Below are 13,271 nucleotides of genomic sequence, written 5' to 3'. Positions count from 1 at the left end.
AGGACGAACCTTCATCCAAGCATTGATTAGACCCACTGATTTAGGTGACTTGAAAAGGGAATTAGACAAATTCATGAAGGATGATAGGCATTATCAATTAGCATTATTCCAAACCTCCGGTTATTAATGCAATGACCTAAAGGATGAGCAGTTGCTGCCTGTGATAATCCTATGCTATTGAAGGTGGACAGGTGGGTTGCACTGCCTGCTGATTAAAATGAGTGTGTTATGCTGGACAAGGCCTTAAACAGAGCTTGTTCCAAGCCTTGGCTGAAATCTCATGATGGCTGGGAGCCTTTTCCAGTTTCTAAGAAAGAGACAGACACTGGTTTCCGCAGTTGTTTTGTAAAGAAGCCCTAGCTATCCTGTCCCACAGTTTAGTATTAGATCCCACCTTTCAAAATAATGTCTAATAACTTGTCAGCAATCTGTAAAAATAATGTTCATAGCAGTATAATTTTTTCTAAATAATGGCTTACATGTTTGGGGTTATAAAAACCAAAATAGCTAAAACTCTTCACACACAATTGTTTTGATTTAACAATTAGAAAAACAATTAGTTTTTAATTTAGTGGTGTAAATGTTCAAGTATCTGTCTAATCCAAGCCTCTGCATAAGTGATGCTTGCTGGAAATGGACTAACTTTGCAAAATAGCTGTTAACAGGTTCTGTTACTTTGATGCTGTTCTTCACATACAGTTATGATTTATTTAACTGTGATCTCAAGTGTCTGGGTATATTTGTACTTTAAATAATTATCTGTTGTGTTTAAGTCAGAAAAAAGTGATGTGTACAATAATGCTGACTTCAGAACAATAGATATACAAGACTTGTCAGCATTCTTCACTAAAGGACCATCATTCATAAATTTGAAAATATGGAAGAACTGAAAGTGTGGGTAGGTGATGGGAACCATACAGTCCCTTTGGCTACCATGCTGCTTGTCTCTCTTGTTTAATGTATAGCTTTTTATAAGAAACAATATATAACTTGTATAGAAGTAACGAAAGGTGGATTTGTTTTATTTGTCTAATTCAAATGATATTTGCATTATCCTACAGGGTATCATGAGCTTTAATTTAAACTTATGGGGATAACTAGATTTTTACTTTATATTAAATCTTGAGTCTTGTTATTTAACTACTAATTTTTGCTCTATCTGAACATTCTTGGTGTTAGGTTTTCATCTTTAAAAATATACATGGGCTTGTATCTACAGTGGTGCCTCGCAAGACGAAATTAATTCGTTCCACGAGTTTTTTCGTCTAGCGAATTTTTTGTCTTGCGAAGCACGAAATCCCATAGGAATGCATTGAAATTCAATTAATGCGTTCCTATGGTCAAAAAAGGCCAAACAAAGCCAAATTTGGTACAACAAGAGTTTATTAAGTGCTCTTTAAAGTCACACATACTGTAAAGAGCATTTCAAAAATTGAAGGAACAATAAATTAAGTTTCTAAACATGACAGAAAAACATTTAAAAATCAACAAAGTATACAGTACATTTTCTAAGACTCTGGGGGACAACTCGAAGAAGGTTCCTCTTCCACTCTTTGCTTCTTGCTGAAGAACCCCCTCCTCAACTGTTCCCCCAGCCACCCACCACACAGACATTCAAATCCAGATTTTTTTTAAAAAAACAGAGTGGCCCAATGGTCACAGAAAATCATAAAAATGCAGGAAAAAAAAAACAAGCTTCCAGATTCTTGCAAATCCCTCCTCAACTGTTCCCCCAGCCACCCACCACACAGAAATTCAAATCCAGAATTTTTTTTTTTAAAAACAGCAGAGTGGCCCAATGGTCACAGAAAATCATAAAAATGCAGAAAAAAACCCACAAGCTTCCAGATTCTTGCAAACCCCTCCCCAACACTAAGTCCTTGAATTCCAAACACCCCAACCCAAAATCCAACCCCCCCCCGAAAAAGTTTTAAAAGTTTAAAAGATGTTTTGGAAAAGCTTCAAAAATCACCAAAGTCTTCAAAAACCTCAAAAAGGCTACCACACCGCGTTCTATGAGTTGCTCCTCGAAGTCAAGTCGCAACTGTATTAACGGTGTTAAGAAAAAGGAAACAAACTTGCAAGACGTTTTCGTTTTTCGTCTTGCGAAGCAAGCCCATAGGGAAATTCGTCTTGCGAAGCAGCTCAAAAAACGGAAAACCCTTTCGTCTAGCGAGTTTTCCGTCTTGCGGGGCACCACTGTATATGCAGGAGCTGCTAACATGCTGTGATGTAAGTCAGTGTACCGTGTCTTCCAGATACATGTATTTTGTATGAAACCATCAAGCATTAATAATCTCTTGATAGGGCTTCTTTTTTCTTCTCATGACCCGTTCCTTTTTCCAAATATTGTTACGGTATGCAGATTACCTAATTGATTTCTTACTGATGAAAGAAATATGCCACATAACAACCGCACACTAGAGGGTGCTAAATAGTAATGCAGAATTGGTTTCCGTGGTGACAGACATAAACTTTTGTGAAAGTCAATCTTAACTAGTGTTCTTGTATAACTATGTGCTGATGAGTAATCCATTGCATTTTTGTACATATTTATGGTGCACTCTGACTGAACTTCCAGAAATGTTTATCTTTCTGAGATTTTTCCTACTTTAACTATACCCAACTATTGCAAAGCTGATGATATAATACCTGCCTTGAGCATTACGCATAATGTAATTCTCCTATTTAAAATTATTTTAAGATTTTACTACTGGAGTGAGTCAATTACCAAATTACACAAGTGTATTTCTGCTGCTGTCAATATGACAAATACACCAATGTAGCTGCCACTGAGTCTTACTAGACTTGTTAGTACTATGTTACCCAAATTTCTTACATTTAAGTTGATTTGTGTTGTTGCATTCCCAACTCACATTAGCCCCAGCCAGCATAGCCAATGAGCAGAGATAATGAAAGTTTTAGTCAAGCATATTGGTTACCCTTGCTGTGTAAGCCTGCTAAGGAAGCATCATGGCCCCAAGCAATTCTTTGCATATGCTGGATGCTTCCAGCATAGTGAACCCACATGCATGCCATGATATAAATGTTATGGACAGCAAGTCACCTGTATGCTACATTGAGGCTGCAAATGGGATTCGGGGAAGAAATAAATGACTGGAAACCACAAAAGGTGAGCATTGCTTGTCAAATGTATACACGTTGTATGGGTGACAAATGCATGCTAAAGAACCAGTTTGAGGGTGGGTGCAGAATGATACAGGAGAAGGTGGACCTGTACATTACTCCTATGTTTTACTGAGTGATTTAAATATAATCTATAGTTAAATATCTATAGTTGAGTTGTAGTGTGAGCTCCTTTTTGCTGGCAAAATTGAGTTAAGGGGTGATTTTGACAATGTGATGGACCATTGGGTTGAATCTATTTCTTGACCTAAATCTGGTTCCCATTGTTCTTTAATTAATTGTGTTGGGGAAATGTACAGTGTCTTGGAGTAGTATTTTATGGATTGCAGAAACTCTCCCTCTGTATTGTCCTCCTGTGGTTGGGAGGTGTTTCTCAGGGGCTAGTTGCTGTGTGTTTTTTTTACAGTTGGGTTGGATAGAGGAGCTTGCAATTGGTGGCAGAGTAGTCTGGCTATTTGAATTGCTCCCATTTAGTTTGCAGTTTTTGTCTCATGGTTTGAGCAATGCACTCTATAGAAACACTCCAAATCAGCCATATATAGTTTCAAATTGGGGAGTATTGTTGTTAGCTATGAAACAATAAATTGTGTGGGGCCCCCCTTTTTAGCTTACTCTTTAAAAAATAAAAACAAAGATTATATCTTCTAGAACTATTCTTCAAATCCGTTAGTCTATTTCTCATTTCCATATCTTCAGCTGTGAAGACGGGTAAATTTTTCATCATGTGCCTGTAATTCTGTCGTTGTAGATTCTGTCAGAGCTTCAAGCTTGGTGTTAAATCCCTGAAATAGCTCCTCCATAGGGCACAGCAGGGTCTTAATTAAATCCTTAAGTGTCTCCTGTTGATTTGCTAATAGACTTGTAAGTTCTGCCCTTGTCATATTCGCAACAGAGTCTCTGCCGCCTCCTTAGGGCTTCATTAACTTGTGACCCCAAAATTCAGGATTCCCCCAAAACTGATGCCATAGTTTTGTGCTGTCAACCCATGTTTTGTGTGACTACCCCAGCCAAATAACTTCTTAAACTTCTTACTAATTGGATGTGTACTGCTTTTGAACAGCTACCTATTAATAACATAAACTTGTCCTGTACAAATTAGTCTGATCCTTTTTTTAGGTATCTAAATGATTCATAGTAATGGATTTTGTAAGTTAATTATATACAGTGGTACCTCAGGTTACAAATGCTTCGGGTTACAAACTCCGCTAACCCAGAAGTAGTACCTCGGGTTGAGAACTTTGCCCCAGGATGAGAACGGAAATTGCACGCTGGCAGTGTGGCGGCAGCAGGAGGCCCCATTAGCAAAAGCGCACCTCAGGTTAAGAACAGTTTTGGGTTAAGAACAGACTTCCGGAACGAATTAAGTTCGTAACCTGAGGTACCACTGTATTGTACAAATGAATACTTTATTTGTCCTGAAACTATTTCTGATCATTTGGCTGACAAAGATAACTCATTTTTGGCACATTATAAATCTCTGTTAAGTTCTTCAAAGTCCCTGCTAAAAGTCCTCATCTTCTTATGCCAATACTTCAGACATAAGACACTGTTGTTTCTTGATCTCACTTTCTCTAAGTATACCGTATATGCCATGGTAAGTGTGAGAGTGTTGTATTGGGGTTGGTTTATTTATTTGTATGAATTTCTATACTGCTCAATATATAAAATACCTGAGCCATGTACATTTTAAGACCTGAAAGCAACAAGCAGAATAAAATACATGAACAACTGTAAATCTTCTTTAGTATGGACATGCTTTCATAAAGTACAGCTGGGTGACACATAGAGAAATACCATGCAGGTATCAGTTCTTGTTTCAGTCTACAGCTGAGTGAACAAGGAGACATAATGCACCTTGTTGTACTGAGAAGTGCATTGAGTCGTATTTCCTCCATTTTGCAGCAGCTTGTAGTGCTGCTGTTGGGGGACCGCTCCCTGCCACTTGTGAAGTTATCATGGATTGCCAGATTCTTTAGGAGTTTATGTACCTTGTGTACAGTACCGTCTTTTAAATGATGTTGAACAGTGTAACCCTATACATACCTTTCAAAAATAATTCCCACTGGGCTAGGTAGACCTTTGATCTGATCTTGCAGGGCTCTCTTTATAGGATAATTAGCTGAGTCATGCATCAAATCCTGCAGGGTTCTTCTAATGGATAATATTATAAATTTTCAGCTGTGCAATGCTTTAACAGAGGAGGCGAGATTGCCCTTTCCTCATTCTTTAGCTAGTGCTATCAGCTGCCCCCAAGCTGTTGATTACATCTTTTGTAAAACATACCGTAGCTATTGCTGGTAGTGATAAGTTAAAATAAATGCTGTTATAAATCTCAGCCGGATTACTAAGGTTTCTCTGTAACTATGGAAACATAGTTCTAGACATTAGAGTGCAAAAGGGAGAATCTTAGTGTTACTGTGACAACGGATAACTACATGAAAGCTTAAAAAGTGACAGAATTTTTACAATATGGTCATATACAAGCCTGGTAAAATTGTGTATGCTTGAGTACAGTGGTGCCTCGCAAGACGAAATTAATTCGTTCCGCAAGTTTTTTCTTCTTGCGAGTTTTTCGTCTTGCGAAGCACGGTTTCCCATAGGAATGCATTGAAAATCAATTAATGCATTCCTATGGAGACCGCCTTCAGACCAGGTCCAGGGACAGTCTGTCCCCAGACCTCTTCTGAAGGCTGGCGGGGGAAGAAGGACTTTTCTCCCCACCGCCAGCCTTCAGAACAGCCTTCTGAAGGCTGGCGGTGGGAAGAAAAGCCCTTGTCCTGCCGCCAGCCTTCAGAAGAGTTCCCGGAGGGCTGCCTAGGCTGCGGATAGCAGCCTGCTGCCCGGTGCGAGGCAGACATCTGCAGCTTGGGGTGCCCTGCAGGACTTCCCCGCAGGGCTCTCCAAGCTGCGGATAGCAGCGTGCTGCCCCACACGAGGGGCGCTCTTAAGCAGAGCGCCCTTCGCGCGGGGCAGACACCTGCAGCTTGGGGAGCCCTGCAGGAGTTCCCCGCAGGGCTCTCCAAGCTGCGGATAGCAGCCTGCTGCCCCGCACGAGGGGCGCTCTTAAGCAGAGCGCCCCTCGCGCGGGGCAGACATCTGCAGCTTGGGGAGCCCTGCAGGACTTCCCCGCAGGGCTCTCCAAGCTGCGGATAGCAGCCTGCTGCCCCGCACGAGGGGCGCTCTTAAGCAGAGCGCCCCTCGCACGGGGCAGACACCTGCAGCTTGGGGAGCCCTGCAGGACTTCCCCGCAGGGCTCTCCAAGCTGCGGATAGCAGCCTGCTGCCCCGCACGAGGGGCGCTCTTAAGCAGAGCGCCCCTCGCGCGGGGCAGACATCTGCAGCTTGGGGAGCCCTGCAGGACTTCCCCGCAGGGCTCTCCAAGCTGCGGATAGCAGCCTGCTGCCCCGCACGAGGGGCGCTCTTAAGCAGAGCGCCCCTCGCGCGGGGCAGACATCTGCAGCTTGGGGAGCCCTGCAGGACTTCCCCGCAGGGCTCTCCAAGCTGCGGATAGCAGCCTGCTGCCCCGCACGAGGGGCGCTCTTTAGCCTCTAAAAATCGGAAAACCCTTTCGTCTTGCGGGTTTTTCGTTTAGCGAGGCATTCGTCTTGCGGGGTACCACTGTATGCTTGAAGCATACAAGCTATATTATTATAACTATATATATAATCAGATGAAATGTGAAACAACAAACCCTTGTAAGGATACCTATATACACACAATTGTACAGTATCTCAGTACAGTGGTACCCCGCAAGACGAATGCCTCGCTAAACGAAAAACCCACAAGACGAAAGGGTTTTCCGATTTTTAGAGGCTTCGCAAGACGAATTTCCCTATGGGCTTGCTTCGCAAGACGAAAGCCCATAGGGAAATCTCCTGGGACAGCGGGGAAGCGCAGCGCACCTTCTCCTCTGTTCCCAGACCTGTCCTGAAGGCTTGTGGTGGGAGGTCCGGGAACAGAGGAGAAGGCGCGCAGCGCTTCTCCTCTGTTCCCGGGGCTTGCGGTGGGAGGAGGGTTTTTCCTCCCCACCACCAACATTCAGAACAGCCTTCTGAATGTTGGCGGTGGGGAGGAAAGCCCTCCTCCCACCGCAAGCCTTCAGGACAGGTCCGGGAACAGAGGGGAAGGCGCGCAGCGCTTCTCCTCTGTTCCCGGACCTGTTTTGAAGATTTGCGGTGGGAGGAAGGTTTTCCTCCCCACCGCCAACATTCAGAAGGCTGTTCTGAAGGCTGGCGGTGGGAAGAAAAGCCCTTCTCCCCCGCCAGCCTTCAGAAGAGTTCCCGGAGGGCTGCCTAGGCTGCGGATAGCAGCATGCTGCCCCGCGCAAGGGGCGCTCTTAAGCAGAGCGCCCCTCGCGCGGGGCAGACATTCGCAGCTTGGGGAGCCCTGCAGGACTTCCCCGCAGGGCTCTCCAAGCTGCGGATAGCAGCCTGCTGCCCCGCACGAGGGGCGCTCTTTAGCAGAGCGCCCTTCGCGCGGGGCAGACACCTGCAGCTTGGGGAGCCCTGCAGGACTTCCCTGCAGGGCTCTCCAAGCTGCGGATAGCAGCCTGCTGCCCCGCACGAGGGGCGCTCTTTAGCAGAGCGCCCCTTGCGCGGGGCAGACATTCACAGCTTGGGGAGCCCTGCAGGAGTTCCCCGCAGGGCTCTGCAAGCTGCGGATAGCAGCCTGCTGCCCCTCGCGTGGGGCAGACACCTGCAGCTTGGGGAGCCCTGCAGGACTTCCCCGCAGGGCTCTCCAAGCTGCGGATAGCAGCCTGCTGCCCCGCACGAGGGGCGCTCTTTAGCAGAGCGCCCCTCGCGCGGGGCAGACATTCACAGCTTGGGGAGCCCTGCAGCAGTTCCCCGCAGGGCTCTCCAAGCTGCGGATAGCAGCCTGCTGCCCCGCACAAGGGGCGCTGTTAAGCAGAGCGCCCTTCGCGCGGGGCAGACATTCGCAGCTTGGGGAGCCCTGCAGGACTTCCCCGCAGGGCTCTCCAAGCTGCAGATAGCAGCCTGCTGCGCCTATCCGCAGCTTGCAGAGCCCTGCGGGGACGTCCTGCAGGGCTCCCCAAGCTGTGAATGTCTGCCCCGCGCGAGGGGCGCTCTGCTTAAGAGCGCCCCTCGTGCGGGGCAGCAGGCTGCTATCTGCCGCTTGGAGAGCCCTGCGGGGAACTCCTGCAGGGCTCCCCAAGCTGCGAATGTCTGCCCCACGCGAGGGGCAGCAGGCTGCTATCCGCAGCTTGGAGAGCCCTGCGGGGAAGTCCTGCAGGGCTCCCCAAGCTGTGAATGTCTGCCCCGCACGAGGGGCGCTCTGCTAAAGAGCGCCCCTCGTGCGGGGCAGCAGGCTGCTATCCGCAGCTTGGAGAGCCCTGTGGGGAAGTCCTGCAGGGCTCCCCAAGCTGCAGATGTCTGCCCCGCGCGAGGGGCGCTCTGCTAAAGAGCGCCCCTCGTGCGGGGCAGCAGGCTGCTATCCGCAGCTTGGAGAGCCCTGCGGGGAACTCCTGCAGGGCTCCCCAAGCTGCAGGTGTCTGCCCCGCGCGAAGGGCGCTCTGCTTAAGAGCGCCCCTCGTGTGGGGCAGCACGCTGCTATCCGCAGCTTGGAGAGCCCTGCGGGGAAGTCCTGCAGGGCACCCCAAGCTGCAGATGTCTGCCTCGCACCGGGCAGCAGGCTGCTATCCGCAGCCTAGGCAGCCCTCCGGGAACTCTTCTGAAGGCTGGCGGCGGGACAAGGGCTTTTCTTCCCACCGCCAGCCTTCAGAAGGCTGTTCTGAAGGCTGGCGGTGGGGAGAAAAGTCCTTCTTCCCCCGCCAGCCTTCAGAAGAGGTCTGGGGACAGACTGTCTCTGGACCTGGTCTGAAGGCGGTCTCCATAGGAACGCATTAATTGATTTTCAATGCATTCCTATGGGAAACCGTGCTTCGCAAGACGAAAAACTCGCAAGAAGAAAAAACTTGCGGAACGAATTAATTACGTCTTGCGAGGCACCACTGTATGTATGTTCCTGGCTGACTGCAAATCCTCCTCCTCAAATTAAGAACCAGGGAGGGACCATCACTCACTACATGCTTTGTGAACAGAAGATTTCAGGTTCAAAGCCTGGCATCTCTATTTGAGGATTAGGCAGTAGGTAATGCAAAGCACTACCTGAGACCCTGGCGATCTACTTCTGGTCAGAATAGTCACTGGCGGAGGAAGAGGAGTGCGGGGGGAGCGCACTGCCCCTGGCAGCGCAATCCCAGGAAGGTGCCATTGCAGCTGCCCCCCCAGCCCACGCAAACAGCACACCACGCCCCCAGGATGTGCGCCAGCCCCATCCCCGCCTGCTCTCCACCCCCCAGTGCCGGAGCATGAAGTTCTGCCACTGAATAGAGTAAAATGGAACTGGACTGGACAGATAACTTGTCTGGCAGTGTTAGAAGGCAGCTTCCTATGTTCCTAAATATGCAGAAATAATATTCATTGCTGCTGGCTGTTCTACTTCTGTCAGTGTTTGAATGTGTAAAAAAATGTCATCCTGTGAAGGAAGCTTTTACACAAGTGAAAAGCAGTTGAACCTTCTTCCTTCCTTCCTGATCATCTAGTTTTCTGTGTTTGGGGAATTTCTTCTTGATGGATCATTCAAACATATGATTCTCAAACCAGCAAGCTCAATTGTACAGTTTAGGAAGTGAAGCAAACATTTGCATATTTTGAATTGGCCCAGAGGCCGCTTGAAGGTGAAACTCCTACAGGCCAATATTGTCTCCCATCTGTGCTTTGGCTCGTTTTGCTGGCTTCTGTTATTGGGAGACCTGGCTCCCAGTTTCAGAGATGAAAACAACCCATTTTTAGACTTTCCTAGTTACGGTAAATTTGAGTAAGTGTACATTTGGTTTACAGTCTATTGGGAAGTATCTTAATTTCTTGCTACTTTCAGTCAGTGAGGCACAAGCATCTTTGTTCATGACACCATACACTTCTGTGCTTTGGGGGATTCCCATATGTATTTCTGCGAATGTATACAATGCAACTTGAATTTTATATTTAAAAATGGATTTCAAAATGCAGATGTTTTCTGTTTTCAGATATAATGGGCCTTTCTGACCTGGATTTGCTATCGGCATGGAAGTCAAATGGGGCCACCCCAAAATAAGATGGTTTCAAGAGGTACAGAATGTTGAAGGGGTTGGGGTTGGGGAGAGGGGAGAAAGAATTAGCCCACTCAAGCCTTCTCAGTCTGGAAGCGTGGGGTTAGGTTGGGGAGAATGTGTGTTGCCCAGAGTGTCTGGGGAAACCCAGCCAGATGGGCAGGGTACAAATAAATTATTATTATTATTATTATTATTATTATTATTATTATTATTATTATTATTATTATATTTATTATTATTATTTATATTAGACTTCAGGGTTTTACCATGGCTTCTGATCAAGAACAAATCATGGCTTGTTGGTTTGGGTGCAGTGGTAAGCTGGGGTTTGTTTCAAAGCAGGAAAGGAGGGAGAGTATCACTAAACAAGAGTAAGGAGATAGAGGAGGAGGAATTTGTAATAGTGAACCTTCCAAAATTCCCTGATACTGAGTCAGATTATTATGATTGTATGATACATCACCTTGGTTAGCAGTATGCAGTATGAGACAGCTCTTGACTTAATTTTTACTTATTAAATAAAATGAATCTGCTTTCTGAAATGTATATGTGTTTGCTTTTGGAAAAGGTAGTTTCATGGTAACATCTTTCATATGTATTATTTGGATTAAATTACAGGCTTAAAATAGACAGCATTGCTTATATGTAAAAAAATAAAAGCTTCATATAGACTGAAACATTCAAACAAATTTTCTGTGAACTTAAGCTCTTTCAACTCTTTAATAATGGAAGAAGATTGCATAGATGTTAGAATGATTCCTGGCCTCTAGGCAAACAGTGAAATTAAATGAGTTGCCTTTATATTTCTAAACCATTTTGTTTTTTATAATAATATTTATTGAATTTTCACAAATTATATAAACATACTCACTACGAACAAACAAACACAAAAACAAACAAGTATAATTTCAAAACCCTATTTTCTTAAAACTTACTTCACCGACCTCCTCATACCTCCCCTTTCTGCATTCCAATTTCAAATTTAATTCAGCAAATCCTCATCCTTGGTTTTATCTAGTTGTATTCTTTTCTTTTCTTTTAACTTAATCTTTACAGCTGTAATCCACTTACTTTCTGTAATCATAACATTTTAACACTCATTAATTTTACAATATCTCTTTAAGATAGATTTTAAATTTCTTCCAATCTTCTTCCGCCGTCTCTTTCCTCTGGTCTCGGATTCTGCCAGTCATTTCTGCCAGTCCCATGTAGTCTATCACCTTCATCTGCCATTCTTCCAGAGTGGGTAGATCTTGTGTCTTCCAATACTTTGCTATGAGTATTCTTGCTGCTGTTGTAGCATACATAAAAAATGTTCTATCTTTCTTTGACACCAGTTGGCCGACAATGCCCAAGAGAAAGGCCTCTGGTTTCTTAGGGAAGGTACATTTAAGTACCTTTTTCATTTCATTATATATCATTTCCCAGAAGTCCTTAATCTTTGGGCACGTCCACCAAAGGTGAAAGAAAGTACCTTCAGTTTCTTTACATTTCCAACATTTATTATCAGACAAGTGGTATATTTTTGCAAGCTTGACTGGGGTCATGTACCACCTATAAATCATTTTCATAATATTTTCCTTTAAGGCATTACATGCCGTAAATTTCATACCGGTGGTCCACAACTGCTCCCAGTCAGCAAAAATAATGTTATGGCCAATATCTTGTGCCCACTTTATCATAGCTGATTTCACTGTTTCATCTTGTGTATTCTATTTCAACAGCAAGTTGTACATTTTGTCTGTAGTAATACTGATCTAGATGCTAAGCTGCAACAATAGAAATTGTAGTGTTTCCCTGACAACTGAGAAAAACAGACATGCATAAAAACTGAGGTTGAAGGATGCAGCACTCATAGATAGTGTGGGTTGGGATGGCTTCTTGCCTCGCTTGAGATAGCAAGTAAAGAGTGGGGGAAAATATTATGAGAAGAGTAGTTCTAAACTCTTTGGCATCTGGATGGGGCTTCAAGAAAGCAAATGAGAATGCAAGATCCTGGCCAGATTTGACCATAATTTGGTGAGCTTCAGGTAAGTTTTCCTTTTTGCACATTATATGTAGAAATAATCATAAGTCAGACTCTTGTCAGTCCATTCCATTCTCAGTGCAAACCCATATTCTTTCTACTCCCAGACCCTTTCCATCCATGCCACTAAAACTGACATCTTAGTCTATAAGCAGCTACTTCCTAAATTTGCAGCAACTAATCATAATTTTTGTTCAGTTCATTTTAGCCTCTCCTATCATCTTTCTCTTACTTATACACAGTTCTCCACTAGCGGATGTGCACTAAAAGCCCAATTGAAGTAAGTGAAACAGATGTGTGGGTAGGTACAAAATTGTATTCTTTTAAGTTCAGTTTTTTCTGACCTCATGGATTGTTGGGAACAAATGAACCCAGTCCAATCATGACTTGTTGGAGCAATGTGAACCTATGTGGCAGGAGGGAGGCACTTTCATGATTAAACCATTATTTTAAATGCCCTGTGACTTATTGTGACTTACTGTGAATGAAGCAAGTATAGGCCATCTGAGCAGGAATTGTGCCAGTTTTGTGTCTTGTGCAGTATTCTTCACACACTATTAATATGGAACTGGCAATTATTTAAAATGTATACATCACCTTTTCAACCTTGTCTCAGTTTTTAAGTTTTAAAATACTGAAAAATATGTAGTAATTAAAAATTGTGTTGCAGGCTGCTTTGCTGTTTGTTGAATTTCTGTGAATTAAAAATATAAACCTCAGTGGAAAGAAGAGCTCGGTGAGCGCAGCAAGGTGAGTGATATAGGAAGCACAGAATTACTGTGCTTGCTGTTGAGTTACAGTACTCTAGCTGCCATGAAAAGTCTGTGTGCTGTAAATGGCTACATGCAGAAAAAAAGATTTGCAGATGTGATAAGAGAAGTCATCCGGAAGGAATTAGTCACAGTAGGCTGTTGTGCAGGTGCTGTTACCATAGCAAGGAACGTGTGCACATGTGATCCTTTTTTGAAATGCAGTATAGTTGCTGAGG

The 13,271-nt window shown here is 44.5% G+C and overlaps 1 protein-coding gene and 1 long non-coding RNA gene across 2 annotated transcripts in view; one reads left to right on the top strand and one right to left on the bottom strand.

The window, feature by feature from the left end:
- The window catches only part of LOC308588413, a 105,320-nt gene that overhangs the window by 13,436 nt on the left and 78,613 nt on the right, over positions 1 to 13,271 (bottom strand). The window lies entirely within an intron of this gene.
- Positions 11,997 to 13,271, top strand: part of ZNF831 (zinc finger protein 831) — a 37,776-nt gene continuing 36,501 nt past the window's right edge. The window contains 1 exon segment of the mRNA XM_081195960.1: positions 11,997 to 12,584. Within this exon segment, the coding sequence (XP_081052086.1) occupies positions 12,540 to 12,584 (45 nt within the window). The 5' untranslated portion in view covers positions 11,997 to 12,539.

The sequence above is a fragment of the Podarcis bocagei genome (assembly GCF_964188305.1).
Source record: "Podarcis bocagei genome assembly, chromosome: 5".
NCBI classification, from domain to species: Eukaryota; Metazoa; Chordata; class Lepidosauria; order Squamata; family Lacertidae; genus Podarcis; species Podarcis bocagei.
The sequence above is the reverse complement of the archived record's forward strand: the minus strand, read 5'-3'. Positions and strand labels throughout refer to the sequence as shown.